This window comes from Drosophila takahashii, chromosome X (genome assembly GCF_030179915.1).
Source record: "Drosophila takahashii strain IR98-3 E-12201 chromosome X, DtakHiC1v2, whole genome shotgun sequence".
Taxonomy (NCBI): domain Eukaryota; kingdom Metazoa; phylum Arthropoda; class Insecta; order Diptera; family Drosophilidae; genus Drosophila; species Drosophila takahashii.
In genome coordinates this window covers 15,309,544-15,324,702 of record NC_091683.1, presented here as the reverse complement: position 1 = coordinate 15,324,702, position 15,159 = coordinate 15,309,544, and the positions used below count along the sequence as shown (strand labels likewise).

At 39.9% G+C, this 15,159-nt stretch overlaps 1 protein-coding gene across 1 annotated transcript; it reads left to right on the top strand.

Moving 5' to 3' along the window:
• The first annotated feature begins 1,321 nt into the window (after nt 1-1,321).
• Nucleotides 1,322-6,742, top strand: Npc1b (Niemann-Pick type C-1b). The gene is made up of 6 exons (XM_017148901.2): nt 1,322-2,595; nt 3,111-3,412; nt 3,476-4,441; nt 4,642-5,051; nt 5,451-5,605; nt 5,715-6,742. The coding sequence occupies exons 1-6, from the start codon at nt 1,411-1,413 to the stop codon at nt 6,468-6,470; spliced, it is 3,774 nt and encodes a 1,257-aa protein (XP_017004390.2). The 5' UTR covers nt 1,322-1,410; the 3' UTR covers nt 6,471-6,742.
• The last annotated feature ends 8,417 nt before the right edge of the window (nt 6,743-15,159 follow it).

The window sequence follows — 15,159 nt, the reverse complement described above, 5'->3', positions numbered from 1 at the left end:
AAAATAAAGAAAATAAAAATTTAACTTAAAAAATATATTTAAAAGTAGATTTAATATCAAAAACAAACTTTGAAATACTGATTAATATGAAAGTGAATATTCTGATTAGGTTCCAAGAACAGAGCATTTAATTTCTAGAAAAACGAATAAAATTATTGAAAAGGCAAAAATACACAATTAAATGTTAAGAAAGTATAAAATAATTTTATAAATATATTTAAAAATAGTAAAGTACTGATCATTATGAAAGTGAATATTCCGATTAGGTTCCAAGAACAGCGCTTTAAATTCCCTGAAAAACCAAGAAAAAACCGATTTGCCACTAGGTAGGATAAGAATTTGTTGTACTTCTTCTGATCGGATTCATTCCTCAATGAATCACTCATCCGGCAGAGATTAAGACCTACGCGCCGACGTTGCCGAGCCGCATAAACTTTTACGGCAGTCGAGGGTCTCGAGAGGGTCTCTCGACTTATCAACAAACAAGGGAACAGGTGTTCCACTAAAAAAAAGAACCGATCGTCGATTTTATTGTGCCGGCCAGCTGAGCCAGCTGCTCCATTTCATCGGGCCAATTCACCCTACGATAAGCCCAAGATACAAGCTCAGGTGTGTGAACAGGTGCGGTTCCAGCTAACAATTAACGAAGATAATATTGTGCAAGAAACTTAAAGTTTAAACTAAGGATTATTGTGCACCTTTGCTGTTAACCAATCTCTCGTATAAAATTTAAAGCAATAAATATTATATCATTTAATAATAATATATTTTAATAATAATAAAAATATAATTACAGAAAATACGTGTATATCAGTACCAAAAAATAGCAAAAAAACTTTAAAAATAGATCTTATGATATAGTGAATACAAAACTAATGATATAATAACAGCTGGTAAACAACAATATATTTTAGTGTCTATTAAAAAATAAGATCTGTTCGAAAACGTTTAAATTGTAACCCATTCAGTTATCATCATATCACATGTCATATCATTATTTTATATGAATTTACAAGATTCCATACATATCCCATCAATCGCCGGAATTGACCTTTAATATCTAATCGTTTTCCGATCACCTGTCGCTATGTGAGCACTATTAATCCCCGTGAAGATAAGACCCCTTGCATACCCATTAAGTCTGCTCCGAACGCGAAATCCAAATTCAGAAGCTTATCGCTTATATGGTGGGCATGGCGATAAGGAAGAAAACCCAAAATGCGGCGAAATCTAATCGGTGGTTCGGAGGTACTCCAGCCGATACTCGATTTCCGATATAGCCTGCGCCACCATTTAATGTGTTAATGGTCAGTGGTTTGGTCTTCAGTTAGTGGCGTGCTGCCGGCGCGACTTGTTTTTACTCTCTATAATTTATTTGATTTTCGAACTTTTTTTTTGAAGTGCCCTAGAATGAAAGTGCTCTTAGTCGCCCTATGGCTAATAGCCGGTGTTTGGTCGCAGGCGGAAGAAGAAGCCCAGTTGGGATGCATTTGGTACGGGCAGAGCCATCTGATAGGTGCCCATTGGCAGAATCTGGCGGATACGCGACCAGCCAGACCGCTGAACAGCCCAACCTCGGAGGCGATCTTTGCCAAGCGCTGTCCTACTCTCTACAAGGAGTACAAGGGTGAAAGTGGTGAAGAGGAGCTGAGTCTCTGCTGCGATGCGGCGCAGATTGAGACCATGGAGGCTGGGTTGTCCCAAGCCGATGGAGTCTTCTCGCGCTGCCCCACTTGCACCAGAAACATGGCCCAGACCGTGTGCGCCATGACCTGTGCCAAGAATCACACGCTCTTCCTCACCGGCTACAATGCCAAGAATCCCAGCGGAGTGGACTATGTGGAGTACATTGACTATAGGATCAAGGACGAGACGGTGTCGCGAATCTACGACAGTTGCGATGGCATACAGCACACGCAAACCGGTCGACCGGCCATGGATCTCGGTTGCGGTGGCTACAATGCCAAGACCTGCAACTATCGGCGATGGTACGAGTTCATGGGCGATGTCACCGGTGACTATGTCCCCTTCCAGATCAACTACCGGTGGTCGGAGGACGCCGAGGAGGGTTCCGAGGAGATATATCTCGAGATCGATGTGCTGAAGTGCGGCGAGAGCTACGAGGATAGTTATGCGTGTGCCTGCATCGATTGCGAGGAGTCCTGCCCGCAGACGGAGGCGCCGACGGGTCCCGAGGAGCTCTGGAAGATCGCCGGCCTGTATGGGGTGACCTTCATCTTGGCCCTGGTCATCGCCATCGTGATTTCGGCCTTTATTTTCTGGGGCGCTTTCAGGGGTGGCATTGCAACGAGCTTTATCTGCATGCCCACCCTGTTCGGGGAATTCTTCTATTATGGTTTTCGAGCCTGGGGCACCTTCTGTGCCAAACACCCCGTCCTCGTGCTCGCCCTCTGCTCCTGGGCCATCGCGGGGCTGAGCTACGGCATCCGGTACATGACCATCACCACGGATCCCGTGGAGCTGTGGGCCGGCGAGGAGAGCCAGACGAGGATCGAGAAGGACTACTTCGACCAGCACTTCGGCCCGTTCTATCGCACCAATCAGATGTTCATCAAGGCCATCGATCAGACATATGTAAGTGTAGAAATCAAAAAATTAAAATTCAGAGCGATTTTAGATAATTCTCTTGGTAAAGTAAAGTTTCGGGTCACCAAACAAGTCGGAAATATAAAAAAAACCTCTAAAAAATATAAGTCTTACTCTGATTATAAGAGAAATTAACCACAAATTCCATATTTATTTATTCAATATTCAATATGTCAACTCAAAATGGAAGTATTATTACTCATGGGTCCCCTTTTTGAACAACAGACAACAAACAAACAAAAAAGCTAAGTGAAGAAACTATTAAAATTCAGAGCAATTTTAGAGAATTCTCTTGGTTAGCTAAGTAAAGTTTTGGGTCACCAAACAAGTCTGAAACACAGAAAACCCCCCTATAAAAAATCTGAGTTAAAAAACTGAGCTACGTTAAACATTTTAATCTAGATTATAAGAGAAGTTAACCACAAATTCAAAGACATTTAATTTGTCAACTCGAAATGGAAGTATTATTACTCAAATTTGGGTCACCATTTCAATCCCCACAGTTCACTCACGATGCTCCCAGTGGCCTGCTGAACTTTGGTCCTGCCTTCGAGTACAACTTCCTGAAGGAAGTCTTCGAGCTGCAGGAGGCCATCATGAAACTGGGCCTGGAGGATAACGAGGGCCTCGACAAGATCTGCTATGCCCCCGTCTCGATGGCCGGCGCAACGGTGACAGTCGACCACTGCGTCATTCAGTCGATCTACGGTTACTTCCAACACGATATGGATCGTTTTGAGAATTCCTATATCGACAGCAATAACTATACGATCAACTATCTCAATCAATTGGAAGATTGTCTTCGGTGAGGAATATATATTTGTATTTTAAGAGCCCGTATAAACCCTATAATCCCCTGATCTTTTAGGGTTCCCATGATGGAGGACTGCTTTGGCACTTATGGTGGACCCATCGAACCGGGCATCGCGGTGGGCGGCATGCCCAAGGTCGCCGTGGGCGAGGATCCCGACTACATGCTGGCCACCGGTCTGGTGATCACCTTCCTGGGTCGCAACCAAAACGACGAGACCAAGCTGGAACCGAATCTCAAGTGGGAGAAGCTGTTCGTCGACTTTTTGCGCGACTACAAGAGCGATCGACTGGACATAGCCTACATGGCCGAAAGGTCCATCCAGGATGCCATTGTCGAGTTGTCCGAGGGCGAGGTGGGCACCGTGGTCATCAGCTATGTGGTGATGTTCGTCTACGTGGCCATTGCCCTGGGTCACATTCGCAGCTGTCGCGGTTTCCTCCGCGAGTCTCGCATAATGCTCGCCATCGGGGGCATCGTCATCGTTTTGGCCTCGGTCACCTGCAGTCTGGGCTTCTGGGGCTACCTGGATGTGACGACCACCATGCTGGCCATCGAAGTGATACCGTTTCTGGTGCTCGCCGTGGGCGTCGATAATATCTTCATAATGGTGCATACCTATCAGAGACTGGATCACTCGAAGTTTGAGACCACCCACGAGGCGATCGGAGAGGCCATCGGCCAGGTGGGCCCTTCGATCCTCCAGACGGCGGGCAGTGAGATGGCCTGCTTTGCCATCGGCTGCATATCGGATATGCCGGCTGTGAAAACCTTTGCCATGTATGCCGCCATCGCCATCCTCCTGGACTTTCTGCTCCAGATCACAGCCTTTGTCGCCCTGATGGCCATTGACGAGAGGCGTTATTTGGATGGGAGACTGGATATGCTGTGCTGTGTGAGGAGCGGTGGCAAGAGGAGCATCAAAAATGATGAGGAGAACGAGGGCGGGGATAGCAGACCCAAGGAGGTCGGCATGCTGGAGACCATGTTCAAGAACTTCTATTCACCCTTCCTGTTGTCCAAGTAAGTAATAATACATTTTTAGAATTTACCAAGACCCGCATTTACCAACTACCCAGCTCTACTACTACTTTTTATATATTTTTCACTGTACTAAGACCCGCATTTACCAACTACTCAGGTCTACTGCCACTGTTTATATATTTTCCACTGTACTAAGACCCGCATTTATATACTATCCTCATCTGCTACCCCCATTTCAGACCCGTAAAAGTGTCCGTGCTGCTGATCTTCACCGTCATCACATGCCTTTCGCTGATGGTGACGCCCTCCATTGAGAAGGGCCTCGATCAGGAGATGTCCATGCCGAAAAACTCGCATGTGGTGAAGTACTTCCGCTACATGGTCGACCTGCTGGCAATGGGAGCTCCGGTTTACTGGGTTCTCAAGCCCGGACTCAACTACTCGGAGCCGCTGCAGCAGAATCTCATCTGTGGCGGAGTCGAATGCAACAATAACTCACTGTCCGTCCAGCTCTACACACAGTCTCGTTATCCGGAAATCACGGCATTGGCCCGGCCAGCCTCCTCCTGGCTGGACGACTATATCGATTGGCTGGCCATCAGCGATTGCTGCAAGTACAACGTCACCACCGGCGGATTTTGTTCCAGCAGTGAGTATATTTGGGCTAAAAAAAGCTAAGAAAAAGTTAATTTTTTGCCTAAAAATTCGAGTCCGTATTTTTCAACCACAAAAAAAGAAATGACGTAAAGCAAAAATTGGGTAAAATAACTATTTATTTAAATCAGCCGAAAAATGCACTGATGTTTATTATTAGGTTGTAAGCTGCTCAAAACAGTACGCCTTTTTGATTTGGGACCATTTTTACCCAAGTTACAACAAAAAATCGATTAGGAAAAATTTAGAATTTGGACCAAAAACCAAAAGCAGTCATTCTTTTAGTTTTTGCCCAAAACATTTATAAAGAGGTCATACGTTCTAAAATGTAATATTTATTCTGCTTAAAAATCTCTAAAACCAGTTTAAAAAAATAATTTAAATAATTTTTCAGACTCGAAGAGCGAGGATTGCCTGCCCTGTGAACGTGGGTTTACGGAGAATGGCCTGAGACCTGATGCCGAGACCTTCAACAAGTACATACCGTTCTTCCTCTTCGATCTGCCAGATGCGGAGTGCGCCAAGGCTGGAAGAGCCTCCTATGCTGATGTGAGTAGAGTTTGGATCGGCAAAAACCACACTATATATAATAAAAAAGTGTTCGCTTAACTGTGGATTAAATGAAATTTAAATTATTTTAAATACATTTCGTTTGCAGGCCGTTATCTACACCATCGACGATGAGGGAATGTCCACTGTACAGGACACCTACTTTATGCAGTACTCCACCACATCGACCACCTCGGAAGAATTCTACTCGCAGCTGCGGGAAGTGCGAAGAATTGCGGGCGAGATCAATGCGATGTTCGAGGAGAACGGTGTGGATGCGGAGATATTCGCGTACTGTGTGTTCTACATTTATTACGAACAATACTTGACGATCTGGGGCGATGCGATGTTCTCGCTGGGCATGTCCTTGCTGGCCATTTTCCTGGTCACCCTACTGATCACCGGCCTGGACATCACCTCCACGTTCATCGTGCTCTTCATGGTCATCTGCATACTCATCAATATGCTGGGCATGATGTGGGCGTGGAGCATTAATCTGAACGCCATTTCCCTGGTTAATCTGGTGGTTTGCGTGGGCATTGGCGTGGAGTTCGTGGCCCACATTGTGAGGTCCTTCAAGCGGGCGGAGGGTTCGGCCCAGGAGCGGGCTCTTCACTCCCTCAATGTCACAGGAAGCAGTGTTCTTTCGGGCATAACACTAACCAAATTTGCCGGCATCGTTGTGTTGGGCTTCTCCAATTCGCAGATCTTCCAGGTCTTCTACTTCCGCATGTATCTGGGCATTGTCCTTATCGGAGCGGCTCACGGCCTGATCCTCCTGCCCGTTCTGCTCAGTCTCCTCGGACCGCCAAACAAATTGGGCAGGAGCTCGAGTGCCGAGCCCATCACACCCACCGCCAACTGATCGGGATTATTTTTACCATATATATCCCTAAATTTATCTTTATAAATATCTACCATATCTTTAGCCTGCTAAGTGTGCCTGAACTTTTTGTGTGTGCCTGGAATCGTGTGTATGCCTGATCTGATTTTTGCCATTAGCGACGAGCCCAAAAATGTCCAAATGGCCGAACAAAATTGATAGAGACAATTAAATCTTTAATAAAATAATTTATGTAAGCCTAAACTAAACTCATTTCTAAATTAAAGATAATTTTTATCCTTCCAACTCTTCCAGGATATTAATTTTTACTTTCAACTTTTGGGATTTCTTTAGGGAGATCTCGTAGAAAAGTGCGTTTTGAAAAGAATTTGAGAGAATTACTTTAAAAGGTCTGCTGCGAGTTATTACTTACTTTTTGTGACCATTTTTGCTTTCATCACCATTTAAATAATATGAATTATATACTCTTATTTGAAATTTTAACTAAAGATTACAGTCCGTTCCAATCGGATTATCATGGCAGATAGCATTTCAGCGGCCTCAGTGATTAATAAAGACTGTTTTTCCCCCACATTTTTAAGCCGTACATTTGGCCCAAGACAATTGTCGGTGGGTGGTCGAGCCCTTCGCCATTCGCCCATTGTTTATCGTCGTCGCACCTTTGCTTTTTATGGCTTAAAGCGACCAACTGCCGCGTGCGGTGTTAAAACAATAAACAAAAAGTCGCTCAAACCAACGATTTGCAGGGCCAACCCCTGTTTATCCATGGACTCCATGGTATCATGGTCTCTGGACTCTCAACTCTCGACTCTCGGAATACACAAAACGTCTTACGCCTTTTGGGCAAAAGTTTGAGCTCAGATTTTTTAATGATATTTCGAGGGCCTTTGGGAGAAAACCCGAATGCCCTAACCCCATAAATTTATGATTGCTGAAAAGTTTTGTGGGTCCTTAGAATTATTTCTTTTCTAAGCTCTAAGTGGAAATAATATTTCGGAGTATTATTATAATTGTTTATAAAAGAATGTAGAGAAATTTAATAATTATTTGTAATCCTTTTTTTTGTTATAAATTCAATATTTAATTTAATAATTACAGAAGTTCTAAATAACTAATTAATTAAAATAAAAATATTATTTTATCAATCTTTTTAGCCTGTTCGTTTCGACTCGAAGTGAATGCAGGAAGTAAGTTTTCCTGATGATGGCTTCCTTGTTTTTAACTGCTCTCGCCGCCTGCTGGCCTGCTGGCCAAAGTCGAGTGTTCTGCGGCTTATGGAAACCAGACACACACAGAGAAAAGCTGGGAAGAAAAGCGTTTAACCCTCAAAATGAGTCGAGTGTTTTTAATTAAAATTAATAAAGTTTAGAGTGGTTTTTCCGCATGCACCGTGGTCAGCTGAAGCCAAGCTATTTGGGAGGCGCTTTCCCCGGCTTTCCCTGGCTTTCCCAGCTTTTCCCGCTTTTTCCAGCTTTCCGCCCCTGGACTCTCATAATCACCTAATGAGAAATGTGTGCGGCATTAAGATTCATGCCTCATCGAGTCGCCGGCACTTGAAAAGGCCGACAATTGAAAGGCATAATTATAAATGTATCAACTAATGCATATGGCAAAATCAATTAGCAATTACCAGTACACTCGCATCACCAGATGAAGTGCAAATTGAGTTGTCAATGTGTGTGTATTATGTGTGTGTGTTTGCACTCGTATTTACGCACATTTCCATGTCTATACGTGTGAATGTTTTTCATCCTCCACTTAATTGCCATTCAAAGTGCTTTAACAATGCCAAGTGCTAATGCCAAAAATGAACCCAATGAGCTGGAACATCTCGGCCAGCAAAATCCAGAAAATAAACACGTGAGAATGGCGCCCAACGAATGGCCAACGAATAATCTTTGAGTATTTTTAGAGGCGAAATGAAAAGCAGGACAAGTGCGCTTCAGTTCGTAAATTGTGCATTTTAAGTGTATTTCAAAATGTTTGCTGAATGGAAAATAAATTAGGGAGAGTGAATGAAATAATTTTGTGATTTTTAAAAATAAATGTTTGTTAGTTTCTTTTTTTTGAAGGTATTTATAAAGTATTTGTGTTTCTTTTCTAATTAAAATATAAATGAGTAAATAAACTCTACAAATTTGATATTATAATTTTGAAAACACCAAATTTATTAAAAAAAAAAATTGATTTAAAAATTATATTATAATATATAATGTAAATTATAATATAATATAATGAATTAATAAATAATTTTAAAAAATATTATTAAAAAGTAAATAAATAATTTAGAAAATACAAAATATATGTTGCTGTCTATAATGAAATATATAAGAATATAAATAAAATAAATTTTTTTTATATAAGAAAAAAGAATAAATACAAATATGTAAGTGATCGACATTCTAGAACAAATGAATTATTGTATTTTAAGTACAAACTCCGTAATTCTATAGGCCATCTTTTAATTCAAAATTTAAAATACAAAATTCAAAATTGGAAAATTCAATGGCACCCACTTGGCCGACCCGGAATCATTTAACACCAGTTATGATCTCTCCTCCGGGCACTCGAGATACTGGAAAAGCAAAAAGAAAAGCACACATAAACAGCATGCAAATGAATAATCCATTAGGAGCATCTTTGCAGACTCACATAAATCATCCGCCGTGTGAGCAGACAACACATTTCGCACAGAAATTGAGGCGAATCAACGAATTAATGTGGCAAGTGTGGCAATAAAAATTTAAATTAATTGATTTTCCGCTGGCCCCGAAAAATGCAGAAGGCGAAACAGAACAGAGCAGAACAGAAAACCGAAAACCGAACAGATCTTTGCTATTTTCGCACGATTTGTGGCCAATTTAGGCGAACAGGCTTGCCATAGGTCATAAAAGGCCAAAAGCCAGGACTCTTAACCAGGTCATAACTCACGAGTGCCGACGAGGAAGGCATTAAAATAAAATTTGCGCATATTTATTAATCGGTTATTGGATATACATATGCGTGGATATGCGTGGAAAGGCCGGAAAAGCCGGAAAAGCGTATTTATCTGCATCTACCCGTATCCGTGTATCTGTATATCTGCAATCTGCCGAAACAAAAACTCGATTTCCAAAAGGGAAACTCACTTGGCTGCCCTTTGGGGATTGCCTTTCATTTTCAATATTTTTTTTGTTTCGCGGCACTTTGAATAATGCGTTTTTTAATTAGTTGGGGAATTTCGATATTCGTTCGAGAGTGAAACGGAAATTGCTATGAGATAAGGAAACATGGTGGTTGCCCTTGCTTTTAATTTTTTTTATTTTCTCTAATTATTGATAATATCGATAGTGACCAATATCGATAGCTCTTTATTCACAACCCTATTTTTAACGTTTTATTTCCCCACTTTGCTTAATAAAAAAAGACACTTAGAAGCTAATTTCAGGTCGTGATTTATAATCTTTTTATTTTTCAATTATTTCCCAATTAGCAGTTGAATGTGCTTGGGATTATAAAAATATATTTCAGATAAACATACATTTTCTACTGGGCTTAATTAATGCAATCAACCAAAGGGGCAAAGTCAGTTGTTGCATTAGGGTCAAATGACAGGGCCTAAGCCGTACTAAGCCATTGCCATTGCTGGTTTCCCCGTCTGAAATTGGTTTTTAATACAAATTAATTACGAAAGAGAAAATTCAATTTTTAGGAGTTCCACAATCTGCCAAAACCAAATGCGAAAAAAAGTTAATTAAAGCAGGGAGCGCGCACACACACACACACACACAAATTTTCAATGATGGAGATGGAATATTTAATTTATTCATTCGCTGACATAAGCCCGGGTCTACGGACTCTGGACTATGGACTATGGACTCTATGGCTAACCTAGTCCATAGACGAATCAGTAATTTATAAACGTGCTTATAAGCCGCAATCCAATTCGCAATTCGCGTTTTGCCTAAAATTACACTTGCAGCAGGCCAAAAACCCATTTTCAACAGCTTTGCCCCCTTTTCCCCTGGTAAACCCCTAAACCCCTTTTGCATTTTAGCCATTTAGCTCGTTTTTCACTAGCCTGAAATGTTATCAACACTGACAAAACTCAAAAACTGGCCAACTGGCCATGGCCATGGCCGTGGAACTTCGTTCTAGGGGGATCTCCCAGCCCCCCGTCGAAAAAAAAATTATAAAAGGGGGCTTGGCCAAAACTGAAAGCTGAAACTGCAAACTGCAAACTGAAACTGAAGCCAAGCGAAAGCGCGTAAACGAATGAGCTTGGTTTCCACTTTTTTTACCCCTGCTAGTTCTGTTTTTATTTTCGCCTCTGAAATTAAATTGAAAATTCATCAAATTTTAACCCTCATCAGCAGGCCAATAATTATGATAATTAATATATGAGTTAATAAAAGGCTAAGTCAGTTCATAAATATTATTTACTAAAAAAGGCAATAAATAAGTATAGATATTGTTATTTTTAGTTTTTCAATATGTGAATATGTAGAATTACCTAATAAATATTTATTAAGTAACTGCTAGAAAAGGTTTTAATAAAAATGAGTAAATCTTTGAATTATAATTTAAAAATATAAATAAATAAATATAAAAATGCGTGATATTTAACATTTAATTACGTGATTAAATTCAAGATGCAGCAGTTTAAAATGTAGAATAATGAATGAAAATTTCAGGCAGCGAGGAAGAAAATAAAGAAAAGTAAGGGGAAACTTTGTGTGGTAAATGTTTGCCGGATTGTCTTGTGGCCGGCAGTCGAGTGACAGGCCAATAACAGAAATCAAACAAATTACTGCAGATTAAATCCGAGTGGAGATGACACCGTCGCCTCTCAGTGGGTTAATGTTGTGCGAGTGTGTGTGTGGGGGTGATTGTGTGGGTGTGACAGCAATTTCCAACTAAATTATAACAACAACCTCAACAAATGCGCACAATTTTGAGAAATTTCATGCAAAATGCAAGAGAGCCAGGACGCAGGACACAGGACATGCCGCAAAAAGCGGCAGCAACAAAGGCATCAGCATCAGCAGCTGGTTGCATTAAATGGCGCACGTTTTCCCCCCTTTTGGAAAATTTCCACCCCCTTCCATTTCCACCCCGCTGTCCAACGAACATAACGAAAATGTCAAACACACATTTGACCAACACATGGAAAAGCCTGCACAGCGTGAGTTCAACAGCAGCCCGGAAAATTCCCCACCGTTCTAACTGCATTGTCGTCAGCTGGTGAAAATTGGTGGAAAATCATGGTGTTGCTGTTGCTGCTGGCTCATAAATGCCATGCAAAATGGCAGCCAAGATGGCAATGCAGCAGCTATCGATTGATTGGCCTTCGATAGATCGCAACACGCAAGATAATAGCTTTTAATTAATTTCTTCTTTTTTTTATCGGCTACCCAATAGCAACAATGAATCGTTGTGTGTGTGTTTGTGTGAAAATAAAAATAAAAATTAAAATAATTATAATTATTTTGTTGTGGCACCACACGAAGCGCTAGATAATCCAATTAATGGCATGGTAAACACAGAAAGACACGTGCGCATGAACATATCGAAAATACTAGCAGGGAAAGGGATGTTCTGGATTAAATATAGCCAATATCCAGAAAAATTTTAAAATTTAATTTTATTCCAAGTATTAAATTAATATCATTATTTGTTAAATGTGATTTCTTGATAATATATATATTATATATTTATATATATTATTTTTATTTTTATATATATTATTTTTAACTAATTAAACGAATTATCATATAAGCATTTATTGCTTTTAAATAAACTTCAATTTTTTTCAAAATATTATAATGTTTAAACTAATATTATATATTTTATTTTTAACTAATTAAAAAAATATTTTTTTAGTTTGTATTGTTCTGCAATAAATATATAATTAACTTTTTTCCTATATATATGGTTATTATGCTATCCCCCTTTGATTTAAATTTGCGCTTTGCCATTTTCCCGCAAAGTTTTCCGCTTAAATTCGCTGCGTGGAATGCGGCTGAGCAAGGATAATTTTTACTGGTTTATGGCCAGCCACTGTTCAATTAAAATCATGGCCAATGATATCAATTAAAAGCACAGAGAACACTGATTGCGGTGAGAGCAGCTCTTATCCCTGGCCAGCCCACCCCTTCCCCCCCCCCCCCCCCCCCCCCGTTGTTTTTCCGGCATTTTCTCACCCCGATTTTCCCCCTTTTATTTTCCCCCAGAATTTTTATGGCCCCGCCAAGACGAAGGAGGCATCCCCTTGTGATTTATCACAAAGCAGCAGAAGCAACAAAAAGGAAACCTCAGCCAGGGGAGCATTTGCTTATCTACGCTGCCGCTGTTTTGCCCCTAAAATTTCCCAACCACCCACTGACACACCACCGACACACCACTGACACACCCCAGTGGTTTTTCTCTCAGTGCTCTGCGTTGTTTATCGTAATTATGAATCTTTGCTATCCGAAAAAGCGCTGCTCAGCTCCTCTGTGTGTGTGCGTTCAATCAAAATAGTTGATTTCTTTTATACGCCCGTCTATGGGTTTTTCCCCCCGGACTTTCCACTTTCCACTTTTCTTTTTTCTTTTTTTTTTTTTGGGGAGAAGTGACGAAAGCACGCAACTATTTTTGATATGGCAAAAATTATGCCGCTCTTTTGTTGTCTTTATTATTTTTTTTATATTTTCCTTTTTTCCTGGCCGAGCACATGGCAAAAATCGAAGGTCTTGACTTGGTTAAAGAACCACTTAAGTTCGGGGTTAGGTTAATTAAGAGGCCTTAATTCAAGGTAAAATCTGGGTCAACTAGAGTGAAAGGTAGTGCAAATATATACAAAGATAATCTTTGCTGTTTTTTAATCATATATTTCCATTAATTAAATAAGTAAGTTTGCTATAATTAAATCATATTTTTTATTAAATTAAATAAATAGTTCACCTAAAAATATGCAGTGAGTAAAGGAAAATCGACTTCCTGTAAGAATCCTTAACACTTTTGAATTCAAAATATAATGTTGCATACTTTTAGACACCTATCTTGATTTCAAAAAGCCCGCTTCTTAATTTATCTTTCAAATGTTTGGCAAACCTTTTGCTCATTATGAACGCCTACTTTTCATTTACATTTAGCATATAAGTAGATTTTCGGGCCGATCTGCGGCATATGCCAGTGCCAGTGCATAAACTTCCATTCACGTCCATCAATGTCCATCATCGGTGAGTGCAAAAATTCTGTAGTAATATGTGCTGGCAGCACCTGCACATTAAATCACACTTTTTCCCCCACTTCAACCGTTTCCATTCCCATTCCCCTTAATTAATAATACCAGCAGCAGCAGCACCACAACCAACACAACCCACTCAGAAGGCCAGACAATTCGTCATAAATCTTTGACTGGCAAGCCCGGCGTTTAATCAGGTAAGGCGGGTGGTCCGGAATCCAGAATCGGGAATCTCTGGGAGTCCTGGCTGCATAAACATGCTCTCGAACAAGTTTAATAACTTTGGGAGCCTTCGTATTCTGCGGTGGTCCATCCCGGGCATGAAGCTTAACCCCCTGTTGCCTGATGCCTGTTGCCCATCCGTCGTACATAGTACGTTCAGGTGATGTGGCTCCGCCGGATATTTTGACTGCGGTGAAAGCAGGGCATGCTTTGAGCCGGGATTTTCACCCGGAGCATCTGATTTTACCCTTTCCGTTGGGAAATTTACAAATATGTATAAGCTTTGAAGAAAAACAAAATGTATTCAATATTTTTATTTATTTTAAAATTTATTTTATGTGTAATGTTATTCAATATTTATTTTTAAATATATTTTAATTAGAGAAATGATTTTTTTTTTCAAATTAAAAAAATATTATTAATTATATTATATTAATTTCAAATATCTATGTATTTATAGGGCAACCCAGAAACTTATTCTTTTCAAAATATATAAGAAAATACTTATTTTTTCCAATTCAAAGAAAAAAAAATTTATATATTTCTTATAATAGGGCAACCAACTGTCTTTTAGTTTCTTCAACTCATTTCAGTAGCCGGATTTTGGTTGCCACCTCGGTTCTGATTTTTATCGCTTTAATGAAGTTTCATGCCGTTTATGCTGCCAGCTGCCAAACATTGATGTTGCTGCTGCTACTGCTGCTGCGGGAATTTTGTTAAAAACTTTTTCGTCAATCCCATGGCGAGGTTCCTCTATGGTTCCTCACTTTCCCATGTATACCACTACCCACACCCATGCCCATACCCACCACGTTTATCCCATCCTGACCGAGCAATGTTATGGGGCATTTGAGGCGCTATTGATGCACGTCTTTCCAGTCTATTACTATCAGCACTTTTTTCACTTTAGCGCATTTTGTTTTTGCCGCTTTTTATACCCTTCATATGTTCAGTATCGTGTGGAGCATTGTACTTTTTATAGAAGAAAAACTATAAAAGCACGTACCAAAAATTTTAATTAATTATCAAATTAATAAAAGATAAATATATTTATTCTTTATAAATATCATTTTTGTATATTTATTTTTGTAAAAGATAAATATTTTATTTTATTTTATTAAAAAGACACAAATATTCTATAAGTTATTGGACTATAAATTATTTTTAAAATTTTTTTTCTAGAAGCAACTGTAAGAAATCTATAATAGAAAATGGGTATCGTCAAGTTCGAAAACTTGACCTTACAGATTTTTTCCTATTACTATGTTCTTTATTTTGTTT

Bases quoted from the DNA above. Each gene is read 5' to 3' on its own strand.
- Npc1b (XM_017148901.2), top strand. From the start codon at position 1,411: ATGAAAGTGCTCTTAGTCGCCCTATGGCTAATAGCCGGTGTTTGGTCG. The intron at 3,413-3,475 runs GTGAGGAATATA...CTGATCTTTTAG, and splicing joins CAATTGGAAGATTGTCTTCG to GGTTCCCATGATGGAGGACT. The intron at 4,442-4,641 runs GTAAGTAATAAT...CCCCCATTTCAG, and splicing joins TCACCCTTCCTGTTGTCCAA to ACCCGTAAAAGTGTCCGTGC.